We start from the raw sequence: 14,242 nt of genomic DNA on the forward strand, positions 1-14,242 counted from the left end.
TAAATTTGGGAGGGCAATAGGGATTTCGCCTAGGGCGTCAAATTGGCTAGAAACGGCCCTGGTATTAGGAATCATGAACTAGCAGTGAAAAGCATTTTAACAGCATTTATTAATATAAATCAGTGTTAGTTTATAAATGTGCTGTACTATTGTTAATTGTTAATTAATAATTCATAGCTAATAATTCAAAGTTAATTAATACAACTTGTTAAAACAAATGTTAAAAATGTATTAGTATGCATTACCATTCAAAAGTTTGGGGTCGGTAAGATATTTTTTTTGTATATGAAAATAAAATGTATATTTCCGTTAAGCAAGAATCAAAAGTGATAGTAAAGGCATTTTGCTCACCAAGGCTGCATTTATTTAATATAAAATACAATATTGTTGAAATATTATTGCAATTCAAAACAACTTTTTCAAATTTTATATCTTTTAAAATGTAATTTATTCCTGCTGCAGCAAAGCCGATTTTTCAGTAGCCTCAATGTCTCAATGACTCAATGTCACATGATCCTAGAGAAATCATTGCTGCATATGCTGATTTGGTGCTCAAGAAGCATTTCTTATTATCTACTTAATTTAATTTTAGAAACTTTGTTGAACTAAGAGAAAGTTTAAAATAACATGTTTTATTTTAATTTTTTTTGTAACATCATAAATAAGCTTATATTAAAAACAGACAAAAATAAAATCTTGACAAACCCAAACGTTTGAATGGTAGTGTATGTAGAAATTAACATTAACCTAACTAGCCATTATAGGTTGCACTTTAAAAAAATATTATTCATAATTAGTTCATGATACTTTTAACCTTTACATTTTGTCTTATTGCAAAGTGTTACCAAAATATGTTTGTTTTACCCATTTCTCCATTCTTTAAATTCCTACTTTCAGTAAATGGGATGAGATTTCCCCTACTCAAAACCTCTGAATTTGCATTCGAATACTTTGTCTTGTGTTATTGCCCTGTGTATGTTAGATACAGTAGCAATACTTTATTGCAGATCATGGTACGTAATATATTATAACCCTTTAATGATTATTTACGAGATGACTTATGTTAATGTAAACATTTCTTCTGATTGTTTCGATTCATAATCATTGTCTCTTTTTTATGACAAAATGTCATTGTGCCATCTCATTCTGGGATCTAACCAGCAATAGAAACTCACATAGGGTCGCATATGATTTTTCTGTACACATACACTGAGCACATGATGATTTCTCTGATTGTAGTTATTTTTGTGACTGTTATACTGTTATGCATTTTGACATCATTCCATGTTTACAGCTCCTGTACCTTTTTTGTAATACTCTTGTGAATTGCCATGCATTTAGTGAAAGTGAGTGTGTAATGCCTTCATGACACAGCTGGCAGAAAACAACTTCACCAGACCAGCTGAACCAGCCTTAATGAAGTATTCCTGCTCTGACTCGTTCACTGCCGCGCTCCTGTCTCGAGACCCTTATGTTAATGTAAACATTTCTTCTGATTGTTTCGATTCATAATCATTGTCTCTTTTTTACGACAAAATGTCATTGTGCCATCTCATTCTGGGATCTAACCAGCAATAGAAACTCACATAGGGTCGCATATGATTTTTCTGTACACATACACTGAGCACATGATGATTTCTCTGATTGTAGTTATTTTTGTGACTGTTATACTGTTATGCATTTTGACATCATTCCATGTTTACAGCTCCTGTACCTTTTTTGTAATACTCTTGTGAATTGCCATGCATTTAGTGAAAGTGAGTGTGTAATGCCTTCATGACACAGCTGGCAGAAAACAACTTCACCAGACCACCTGAACCAGCCTTAATGAAGTATTCCTGCTCTGACTCGTTCACTGCCGCGCTCCTGTCTCGAGACGACAGCCATAGTTAAACTACTGTGAACCAGCGACGCTGAGATCCTACAGACATCTTCACTGTGTATCTTCATCATTATACATCTGTCTCATGCCTCAGGCTGGATATATTTATGCCTGTGCATCATGCAACTGAACTTGTACATGCATTAAGATTTTGCTAAACCACAATCTTAATCTTGTTTGAACAACAGTATGCTTTGAATGGCAATTTCAGCCTTGCTTTCTTGTTGTGTGATGCTTTTAAAGTGACATTTTCGTAATGTTTCCCAACAGTAGTATTGGGTTCTCTCAGTGTCAGTGCCTGTTGTTAATTGGGCTGTTGTGTTTTTCTTGATGCTGTGGCCATTTCTGAAGGTGCTTTTGTATTGAAAATATGACCTGCACAAGCTCTTCAGTCTGCCGCCTTATCTCTTTTTGCCTTTAAAAAATATTTCTAATATGAAGAGCATTCAGTGTCACTGTATTTGAGTGAATTTTCCACCTTCCTTTGTGCTGAAATTTCAGAGCTGGGTCCCAATGTACTGGGTTGTAGATGTTGTCTTTTTCCAACTAAATATAGATTTATTCTCAATCTTGTTGTCTTGTTTGTATATGTTCTCTGGTGAGTCCAGTCTAACATTTACATGTATTTATTTACTCTAGGGAACTAATATTAATAAATGCCGTAGACGTATTGTTCATTGTTAGTTCATGCTAAAGTAGTAAACTATATAAAACCATATGGAAAGTGTTACCAAAAAATGTATTTCAAATAAATGCTGTTCTTTTGAACGTTTAGTTAATCAGAAAATCCTGGGGAAAATATTGCATCACACTTTCCATAAAGATATTAAGCAGAACAACTGTTTTCAGCTTTGTTGACAATAAACAGAATGCTTCTTAAGTGCCAAATAAGCATATTAGAATGATTTCTAAAGAATCTTGTGGATGCTGAAAATTCAGCTTTACACTTACAGGAATAAATTATGTTTTAAAATATATTAAAATATAAAACTTAAAAAACTATAAAAAATTTTAATTGGCCTTGATGCAATATAATAACTGCAAAAAAGCTAGTTAGCAAAGTAGTCTTATATACAGTATATAGTGTGTATTTTGGCATATCAAGTTTATTTTTGTGTCATTATCAGGAGAGGATCATGTGTATTTAATGGCTGCCTCATGCTTTCCCTCAGCAGCCAGGTGTTCATGGTCTCACTATTCCCACTTGCTCTAATTTCTCTGATATTGTTAAATTTGGGTCTCCAGGTCAAAGCCCTGTTGTTATGCAATGATCCCAGTAGAGCTCATCTCATGCCTGCTACACTCAGAAACAGGTCAGGCTGTATTTACTGCCCTACATCGATGTAATCAGCGGAGCGTCTTGTCTATGATTGATGAACTGGCTTTGTGGTTGTGTCATTTTTAGTGATAAAGTTACCTGTCAGCTCGGTAGAAAAGCTCCAGGATAAACCCCGTAATCCTGTATGAGGGAAACAAGAAGCCGTTCAGTATATCATCTGTTATTTATGTTATTATTCAGCTATATACCAGAGCTTTGCGAGACCACAGGTGTCCATGCACACGCATGTGTCGTTGTACTCGACTGAACGTGTAGCGAAGACTGACGCAGAAGAGAAGAAATTGTTAAATAGTCTTTTTTTTTGTCTTTGCGCACAAAAAGTATTCTCGTAGCTTCATAATATTACATTTGAACCACTGATGTAACATGGACTATTTTAACAATGTCCTTATACTACCTTTATGGGCCTTGAACATGTCAGTTCCATTGCTGTCTATGCAGGGTCAGAAAGCTCTCAGTTTTCATCAAATATATCTTAATTAATGTTCTGAATATGAACAAAGGTCTTACGGTTTTGAACGACATGAGAGTGAGTGACATTTTTGGGTGAACTATCCCTTTAAATTGTCCTTCATGCTCTCCAGGTTTGATCTGTGGCACTGCAGTTGGTCCTTTCAGAAACATTTGCATTCCTCATGCGTGGGACCAGCCGATGTCTCACTTCCACCTAAAATCATGGTCCCAGTGAAGCTGGAGTTTCCCAGATTTAGGCACATTCGGAGAGAAAGTACCACTGTGGGACTCCACTTACCTGCAAACCTGTATTCAGCAGAATGAGGTTAATGGCAGGCCGGGCGGTAAAAAACTCCACAGGTCATTGCAGCAGGGACATAATGTCAGCTCTGTTTACTTCTAGTCAGCTTAGTACAGAAATACCCCTCCCAAAATGGCCCAGTCTGGCTCTCTGACTGGGCTTTTGAACCACAGCTAGTGTATGGAGTTAGTAAAGGTCCCAGTGTAGCTTCAAAATTTATTTCTCAACTAAAGCTATTGTATTTCCCCCCTCCTCCCTCCATGCACAACATTTCAAAACAAAGGCAGGACTCCCAAAAATGATGATCACCTTGCTGGGAACCCAAAGATAGAAAGACACAGAGAAAAAAAAACAAAAAAACTAATTGGTCCAATGTAGACATTTTCACTTAGAAATTGCAAGTAAATTTCACAAATAATTAGACAGTAATTATGTATTATGTAAGTAACACATAATTAAATGTAAAATTTTGAAATAGAAAAACTGAAATTGTATTTTCTTGTAAAACTCCAATAAATCTTTGTTTTATTTACAACTTCACTGTGTGAGAATAAAACTCTATATAACATAAAAATGTAGGTTTGGTTGTCAATAGGATTATTATGCTATTCGCCGATTTATTTTTTTTCAATAAATGACAAAATTTGACCTTTAGAAAGCAGAATGGTCATCAGTAATAATGTCAGATTCTCTTTTTTTTTCTCACAAGACAAATGGCAGATATTAAAATTCTGAAGTGTTGTTTAACTGATTACACACACACACACACACACACACACACATATATATATATATATATATATATATATATATACATGTAATTGTTTTAGTTTTTAAAATGAGCAGATTTGGGCAGTACAATACATAAAAATAGATATTATGAGATTTGATAAAGATTACATTTAACAGTGTAATTAAAGTATTTTATGTTTTTAAAGATTAACAATGAGTTAAATCATGACAAAGCATGCACAAATGAACATCCCAAAAATGTAAACATTTATAGGCATATATTGTGCATCCATAGTTTAGGGAGAACATCTCAAACTCTCCTTGGTAACCTGTTGAGGATAAGTGGACTCCTGTTTGAATTACATGACCCAGCTTCTACTAAAAGCCTGAATTCTGCTTTCCAGCAGCAACTGCTTGAGCAATGCAGCAAAGCTTTAGCTGGAAATGAAACAACAGTTTACAGTGGTATTCAAAGTGTATTAGGGTCTTTCCAGTCCTCTCTCTCTTTGTCCTGTCTCAGTAAACTGAGCAAAGGGAACAGAGGGCTATTTTTAGTTGTCAGCTCTCCTGCTGCAGCCTTGAATGGCCTTGACTCACTCTATCTTTTCTCTTTTTTTTTTTGTCCACATTTTAACTCGGCCATCGTTTAGCATGTCCCCCACCCCTGCTGATGCTGTCAGGTATGATTCACTCTCTCAGCGCTGTTTCTATTTCTGGCTTGGTCAGGGCCCAGATTATCTTCTGTTTTGTGTAGACACAAGGCCACGATGACCCGATGTCATGCGTCTCCCAGCTGCCGTAGTGAACGTAATGGAATTCTCTTTCCCGCCTACTTGTGGAAATAGCTTTTTTTTTTAGCAATACAAGTGAAGAAAGCTGTTGACAAAACAAAGCCCAATGACACTTTAAAACTGCTCTCTACTGCCCTCAGAATGTGCCTGCCTTGTGAAACATTTTGCATACGGTGCATTTATATTATCAAAATAAATAGTTGCAAAATGTCAGGGTTTTTTATGCAAATAAATGTCCTTTGTGGTTTTTGTATACACTCATTGACCATGACACTGATATTAAAATTCTAATTCCTACAACTCAATATTTTAATTTTACAATTGATAGCAGAAAAAAATGGCCTTAAACATTTATTGAAATTGCATGTTAGACTGAGATGCAAATGGATCGGACAAATTTATCATTCTAATTTCTCTGCTAAATCTAGAGGAACAGCTATCCTTATCCGTAAAGGAGTCCCATTTAAACATAATTTGACTATTTCAGATAAAGAAGGGAGATATGTAATTGTTATTGGGGAAATATTTTCTGTGCCATTAACACTAGTCAATGTTTATGGACCTAACAACCTGAGTTTTTCAGAAAAGTGTTTGATCTAATTCCAAATATTTCAGATACAAATCTCATAATTGGGGGTGATTTTAACTGTGTTCTAGACCCGTATTTAGACAAATCCTACTCCACAAAAATAGTTAGTTCCAACTCCAGTAAATTTTTGAATTAATATATAACTAACTCTAATATGTTTGATGTGTGGAGAATTCTCTATCCGACGGCTAGGGAATACTCTTTTCATTCTCACGCTCATAATCTATATACACGAATAGATTATTTCATTCCGGAGAGTAAACTTATGCCCCAGGTCTGTACAGCTAAATATCATAATATTATTATATCCGATCACAGTCCAGTGACTTTTTCTATTAAAATAGATAATATGGAGAAACCACAAATAAATTGGAGGCTTAATTCTCATTTACTTACAAACAAAAAAGTTTTTATTAATCACTTAAAACAGGATATAAAAACCTTTTTTCAATTCAATGACAAGCCAGACATTTCTATGGGGGTGTTATGGGACACATTTAAAGCATACATTAGGGGTTGTATTATCTCTTATCAAGCATCTCAGAGAAAGATAAATAGGGCTGAATCAGAGGTATTAGAAGTTCAAATTCGCGAATTAGACATGGAAAATGCTAAACATCCATGTATTGAAAAATATAAAAAAAATTGTGCACTTAAATATAAATTGAATCAAATTCTCTGTTCTAAAATCTCAAAATTCTTTCAGTATGTAAAACAAAAATACTTCGAATTCGGTGATAAACCTCAAAAACATTTAGCTCGACAACTTCGTAAAACAGCATCTGAACGAGCAATATACAAAATTAAATCAGACACAGGAGAACTTCTTACTTCCTCTAGCGATATAAATAGTAAGTTTCAAACGGTTTATGAGACACTGTATTCGTCTAAAGAAAATATAGATCCGACAGTTATTGCTCAATTTCTAGACCAACAAAATTTACCCTCATTAAAGCAAGAGCAAGTTGAGGAGTTAGGTGCAGAAATTACTATTAAAGAAATATCAGGTACTATAAAATCTCTAAAAGAATGTAAAACTCCTGGTCCAGATGGATATTGTAATGAATTCTATAAAGCCTTCAACAAATTACTATCACCTTATTTATATAGGGTTTATAAACAGGCATTTATAGATCAGTCTCTGCCGTCCTCCCTAAACGAGGCAATTATTACTGTAGTCCCAAAAAAAGGAAGGAACCCAGAGGAACTGGGTTCTTATAGACCGATTTCCCTCTTAAATACAGATCAAAAAATTCTGGCAAAAACTTTGGCATGCAGACTAAACACAGTAATTAGAAATTTGGTGCATCACACCTGCAAAATGGCTTCATACCAAAACGTAACTCTTCCTCTAATCTTAGGCGTCTTTTTTTAACATAATTTACTCTTCCAGAGGCTTGCAGCAAGATCTAGCCATTCTGTCATTGGATGCAGAGAAGGCATTCGATCAAATTGAGTGGCCTTACCTATTTGCCGTATTGAAGAAGTTTAATCTCGGAGATAATTTCATTTCATGGATTAAATTGTTGTACTCTAGTCCGTGTGCAAGAATTCTCACAAATCAAACAATGTCTTCTCGTTTTGAATTACACAGTGACTTTTTCTATTAAAATAGATAATATGGAGAAACCACAAAGGAATTGGAGGCTTAATTCTCATTTACTTACAAAGTTTTTATTAATCACTTAAAACAGGATATAAAAACCTTTTTTCAATGAAATGACAAGCCAGACATTTCTATGGGGGTGTTATGGGACACATTTAAAGTATACATTAGGGGTTGTATTATCTCTTATCAAGCATCTCAGAGAAAGAGAAATAGGGCTAAATCAGATCTTTTTAACATCATTTACTCTTCCAGAGGCTTCACTCTTAAAAATAAAGGTGCTTCACGATGCCATAGAAGAAATTCTATTTTGTGCCACTGAGGAACCATCTACCACAGAGTCAGTGATAAGTGTATGCAGTGGCAACAGATGGCTCCATTTGTAATTCATTCAGTAATTATGACACTCTGATCACAAACTGTTCCCAAGCCATGCTTATGATGACAGCAACACCTTCTCAAAAATAACCCGAGCTTGCATGGGTGGCGATAAAAATATATGTGATTGATGGACAACAGGAAGCTTTGGGGATTTTCATTGTACTATCAAAACTGGGGGGGTGTGTGCTGAGGTTTCCTGTGTGCGGGCCGATTTAGACTCCCATTCAAGTCACTGTCAAGCTTGAAGATCAAAAAATGTGAAAATAATTATTTGAATTGTTAATGATATGATTTTCAAAAATGAGGACAAGCTCCGACCTAAAGAACATTTTTCTCTGTTGATTTTTTTTTTTATATAAGGCATGCAGACTAAACACAGTAATTAGAAATTTGGTGCATCCAGATCAAAATGGCTTCATACCAAAACGTAACTCTTCCTCTAATCTTAGGCGTCTTTTTAACATCATTTACTCTTCCAGAGGCTTGCAGCAAGATCTAGCCATTCTGTCATTGGATGCAGAGAAGGCATTCGATCAAATTGAGTGGCCTTATCTATTTGCCGTATTGAAGAAGTTTCATCTCGGAGATAATTTCATTTCATGGATTAAATTGTTGTACTCTAGTCCGTGTCCAAGAGTTCTCACAAATCAAACAATGTCTTCTCGTTTTGAATTACACAGAGGTACAAGACAGGGGTGTTCACTGTCACCACTTTTGTTTGCATTAGTGATTGAGCCTTTAGCTGAGGCTATTAGAACACATACTGGAATTAAAGGCTATAAAACCAGAAGTACTGATAATAAATTAGCCTTATATGCAGATGATGTCATTTTATTTATTTCTGAGCCCAATAGTACCATTCCAAATATCCTTAATTTGATTAATTACTATGGTACATTTGCAGGATATAAAATTAATTGGGACAAGAGTGTGTTGATGCCAGTTACTATCAAAGATTCTTCTTGGCTTCAGCATTTGCCCTTTAAGATTGCTTCAGAACAATTCACATACCTAGGAATTGAGGTGACCCCATGATAAACAGTTAAAGACACATTTCAAATTCACCCAGATGTCGTTTTTTGCTCTCTATCTCAGCTAACCCCTCTTTTTGCCCTTCAATGTTAGATAGTGCATTTGAGTTTTGGAAAAATGTAGGGTTACGAAATGTAGGGGATTTATATATAAATGGAAAATTTGCTTCCTTTCAGCAGCTGTGTGAGAAATACAGTATTCCTTCTAATCACTTCTTTAGGTACCTTCAAATAAGAGACTTTGTGAAGTCTAACATTGCTAATTTCGTCACAGCTACACCCATGTATCTGGACACATTTCTGGAAAGATGTAATAGAGATGGTAGTACCATCTCCTTGCTCTACAAGGGTTTAGAACAGGTGAAAAGTCCATCTATGGAGAATATTAAATCTGCCTGGGAAGAACTTGCAGTAGAAATTCCTAGTGAAATTTGGGAACAAAGTCTTGAACTGGTCCACAGATGTTCCATTAATTCAAGACATTGTCTCATTCAGTTTAAAGTGCTTCATAGGCTTCATTATTCCAAGTGTAAATTGAATAAAATATTTCCAGAAGTGTCTCCACTGTGTGACAAATGTCAGTTTTTAGATTCAAGCCTGTCTCATTGCTATGTCTTGTGTCCCAAATTACAGAGTTTCTGGGACAAAATATTCCAAGTTTTTTCAGATACATTGGACATTCCTATTGAACCAGATCCTATATTAATTATATTTGGAGTTTCCGAAGAATTTTTGAGACTTACACGGGTACAACAAGAGTTTGTTTCATATGGGTTGATCTCTGCCAAAAAAACTTATCCTTTTGTTTTGGAAGAAAAAAGAAGTTCCAACTCTTAAATTATGGCTGACAGAGTTGACAGGTACACTACATCTGGAAAGAATCAGGTATACCCTAATAGACAAGATTTTGTTATTTGAAAAAATTTGGTCCCCTTTTATTTCCTTTCTACAAACTTGTGATTAATAGGTTTATTATGCCTTCAGTACCTACTTTTACCACTGGATAGTACTTATGGGTCAAGTTTTTGGGTGGGGGGAAATGTATTTAAAAAAAAAAATTTTGTTCATTTATTATTTTCATGACGTTAGTTTTTAATTTTCTTTTTTTAATGTTTATTTGTTAAAATGTAAGTTTTATATGTTTGTATTTAAAAAAAGTGTAATTACAAGTGACTGTCTGCTAAAATTTCTAATAATACAAATATTTAAACCAAAAAATGTATTGAAATTGTACGCATTTAAAATGAATTAATAAAAGTATTTTCAAATGCTGTAAGTGGATTTAGGCATCACAACATACAAAAAAATAAAAATTTATTTTAAGATTTGCTAAGATCTGTGATTTTAAGATTAAATTCTAACAGTGCAGTTAATTTATTAGCATTTTTATAGTCAAACATTGAGCATGTACCATCATCTAAGTAAATGTTAGATGATTGCAAAGCCAATCTAAATGTAAAAAATAAGGGCAACAAGAGATTACAACTAAATATCCAAAAACACTGCATGTGTTTTAAAAACAAAAAAAAACTCTGTAATATCGGCCGATAACCGATATGGTACCGATATATCGTGCACAGTGTTTTCATATAGTGTTTTGAGACACTTTAACATATGCATTTCACAGACAACTGAAACACTGCCAAAGACAGATGCACATGGGTCAAACATTTTATTTTTACATTTCTGACAATGAACGCAACAATATAAATACAATTAATAAATTAAAAGTTTAAAATGAACAGTTTAAAATACGGAACATATTCCAGAATGCTTGAATTAAAACAAGTAACTAATTTCTATCTAAATCAGTAAAGACTGTAGTATATTCCCTTTTAAATAATTATAATACAGGACAGCATTAACATCATAAGTTACGGTCTTTAAATTGCAGTATGTCTGCAAAAGGGTCATGCCCATCATTTAACAGTCCATCTGACCTCCGACAGTCTGATCACATTTCATTGAGTAGATTCCAGTTGAACACACTCCAGTCTCTCAGCTCACTCTTAGTACTCTATTCCAGCATGTGTGATTCAGTTTCCTGTGTCGCTCCCTGGCAGCACTGCGAACACAGTGCAGTCATTCTTCCTGCTCTGAGGTGAAACCATGAATCACCTGTCCAACCGGACAAACAAAACCCACACTTCTGATCATTGGGTTTGCTGGAAAACATATCATCCATTGCATTTTGTTAATCCCCCTCATGTCTCATTCTCAGTGGCATTAGGCTTCATCCAAAGCAGAACACAAATCTAGTGCAGGAGCCCATAAAAGCTCTGACATTGTTTGTCCGCTTCTGTTCATCGTTCGGGCAGATTGATAACCGGCACCCACTGGTCCAATCCCCGACTGTCTCTGCAGAATCGATTCAGTTTGCCGAGGGCTGGATCCTTCCACGTGGATGACTGTGGATTCTGTGAGAGAAAAGAGAAAAACTGTCAACTGCACAATTCAGAAGGTCCACAGCAAGAGTCTGGCGGTGAGTGGTTTTAACAGCTGCTGGTTAACGGACAAGCACTTGTTTTCAAAGGACCTCTCTCTAATTTGTTAAAGATGGTCACTTCACAGAGCTTTTCTTCCAGGAAACCGTGTTTGCAGAAATGCCCCAGTGTTGCACAGGAAGTTCTGCGAATACTAAAGATAGCCACAGAAGTTCAGCACTGCTTATTAGATCTCACTGAAGAGCTGCCAGTTTACTGCAGCCCCAGACCGGCTGGGATTCCACATCACAGACGCTCTAATGGATCATTGAACTGTAAACTACTTCAGCCGTGCCGCCTTCAAAGAGTTTAACTAAACCTTCCTGGCAGTTAATAAGAACATGCATGAACCATTCTGATCGATCTGTGTGCTCGAGGCTACCTAGCGTGCAATAGGAAAGTGAAATGACACATACGGTGACTAATACGCAGTGGAGGTCCATCGACTCTCCTCCCGGTTTCACGCCTTCCAGGATCTCTGCCAGACGTCTCATGTTGTTCACTCGTAAGATATTGATGTCATTCTCGCAGCAGAATGCTTGAATCAAGGTAAAATGAATCTGGAGCGCGACGTCTTTCACATCCTCCTCGTCTGTGGCCAGCAGACATAAAACCACGTTGTCTGGGTCCCTGCGAAAATGACAATGAAAGTACATTTAAGAATGTGCAAAAACATGAAAAGATAATAAAATATGAAACAGTTTTTTCTGTGTCCAGTTTGTGAATCAGCCCTTCTACAAATCTTTATCTTGTGTTTTGTTGTTGGTAGTTGTGTTTTTCTCTTTGTAGTGTCATGACCTTAAGAGTAATGATGGCAAAAATGTTAACCTGTTGACTATATCCCAGCATTTATCGCATTTTTAAAACGTGGAATGACCCATCTATGGTTTAGAAGGGATCTGCAATGACCACTTACACGTTAAGTGACTTCGCTGCCTCATAAACTCCCACAGTGATACAACCCTGAGGTAATGCAGCAGTCAGGACCTCTTCCAGTGCCTTTTCAACCGAGTCCATTCTACAAAATGATTAAAAACACATTAGATTTCATTTACACACCAAATGACCAAATTAAGTTCTCTTAAAGCACAAAATGTAAGGAAACGTTCTGCATGAACGCGATTTGCAGCTGAAGAGGACATTTGATCAATGTCACTACTAGTAACGTTACTGTCATTTGATCAAACTTCTGCACGTGAAGCATTTTAAGCAAGTTAACAAGAGACCATGTGCAACGTTCGAGTAAAAGTCATTTATAAGCACACGTCACCAAGAGGAAATCCGTATTAAAATTTCGAGAAATGATTTGTGAACCTCGTGATCTTTCAACGGCACAGACAGATAACATACGCGTGATGCTCGGCTCAAACAAAAGTGCAACACCAGTAAGTTTAATAAGAAAACATACCTTTCCGTTGCGTTGTCTCCATACGGTTCTTCAAAAGTCATATTGCACATTAGAAACGGATATCCTTAGTATGTGTCGCGCACTGTTTTCCTTTAGCATGTAATCCTGTGCGGTCCAGGAGCACGGATATGCTGCTCACGCTGAGTGGAGTGATAAAATGACGCTAGTCTCAGGGGACAGTAGAGTACTCACTCCAGCCTCATTTACATACTGTCGCTGATTGGTCAGCTCACGTGGAGGTGCGTACGTGAACAAGCAGAGCGACAACTCAAACTCATAAGAGCAGTTACTTTTAAAATATCTTTATATATTTTCTAAATATTGTGCATGCACCGTAATTTGTAGGCAATCACATGAGTATATACTGCACAGAATGTAACAAAATAAATGTTGCTTCAGGCCAACAATAATCTTTCTAAACAACGTGATTAAAGTGACATCTGGTGGCGGATTAGTGAAGTCTTTGTTGAAAAACCTCACAGAGTAATGCCGAGTTCACACTGCACGATTTTAGCCCGATTTTTCACTCGCCGACAGGTTTTGCGAAATCGCCGATTCTGAAGGTCGGAACGTCGTGAGCTCTGGCGCATGTCAGGATTGAGTTTATCCGGAAATCGTAAAGGTGGGCGTACACGGTGCGATTCTGAAGGTCGGAACGTCGTGAGCTCTGGCGCATGTCAGGATTGAGTTTATCCGGAAATCGTAAAGGTGGGCGTACACGGTGCGATTCTGAAGGTCAGAACCTCGTGAGCTCTCGCACATGTCACGATTGAGTTTATCCGATAATCGCAGAAGGCAGTCACACACGACACGAATTTACTACGATTTTACAAACTCTGACATAAGCATTACATTTCGCGCCATTCATAAAAATATGGATTCTGAGGACGAAATAGTTTTCTTGAGGGAATCGCCGACACGTCGCCGACGCCCGCGAAATATTTGGTATGCTAAATATCTGGAGCTGTCAGGGATTCACAATCACGCTGTGTGAGTTCTGACTGAAAACTACATCGGCGATGACCTACAGCCAATGAGAGACCAAGATACAGGGCAGCGGGAAGTTCGGGCGCATGTCACGATTGAGTTTATCCGAAAATCGTAAAGGTGGGCGTACACGGTGCGATTCTGAAGGTCGGAACGTCGTGAGCTCTGGCGCATGTCAGGATTGAGTTTATCCGGAAATCGTAAAGGTGGGCGTACACGGTGCGATTCTGAAGGTCAGAACGTCGTGAGCTCTGGCGCA

The 14,242-nt window shown here is 36.7% G+C and overlaps 1 protein-coding gene across 1 annotated transcript; it reads right to left on the reverse strand.

The window, feature by feature from the left end:
• Nucleotides 1–10,800: 10,800 nt before the first annotated feature.
• LOC107678351 (growth arrest and DNA damage-inducible protein GADD45 alpha-like) lies at nucleotides 10,801–13,213 on the reverse strand. Its single transcript, XM_016473572.1, has 4 exons — nucleotides 12,997–13,213; nucleotides 12,505–12,606; nucleotides 12,005–12,218; nucleotides 10,801–11,522 (listed from the first exon to the last, which is right to left on the reverse strand). The coding sequence occupies exons 1-4, from the start codon at nucleotides 13,044–13,046 to the stop codon at nucleotides 11,409–11,411; spliced, it is 480 nt and encodes a 159-aa protein (XP_016329058.1). The 5' UTR covers nucleotides 13,047–13,213; the 3' UTR covers nucleotides 10,801–11,408.
• Nucleotides 13,214–14,242: the final 1,029 nt, after the last annotated feature.

Source organism: Sinocyclocheilus anshuiensis, unplaced genomic scaffold, assembly GCF_001515605.1.
Source record: "Sinocyclocheilus anshuiensis isolate Anshui unplaced genomic scaffold, SAMN03320099.WGS_v1.1 scaffold1426, whole genome shotgun sequence".
In the NCBI taxonomy this organism is placed as follows: Eukaryota; Metazoa; Chordata; class Actinopteri; order Cypriniformes; family Cyprinidae; genus Sinocyclocheilus; species Sinocyclocheilus anshuiensis.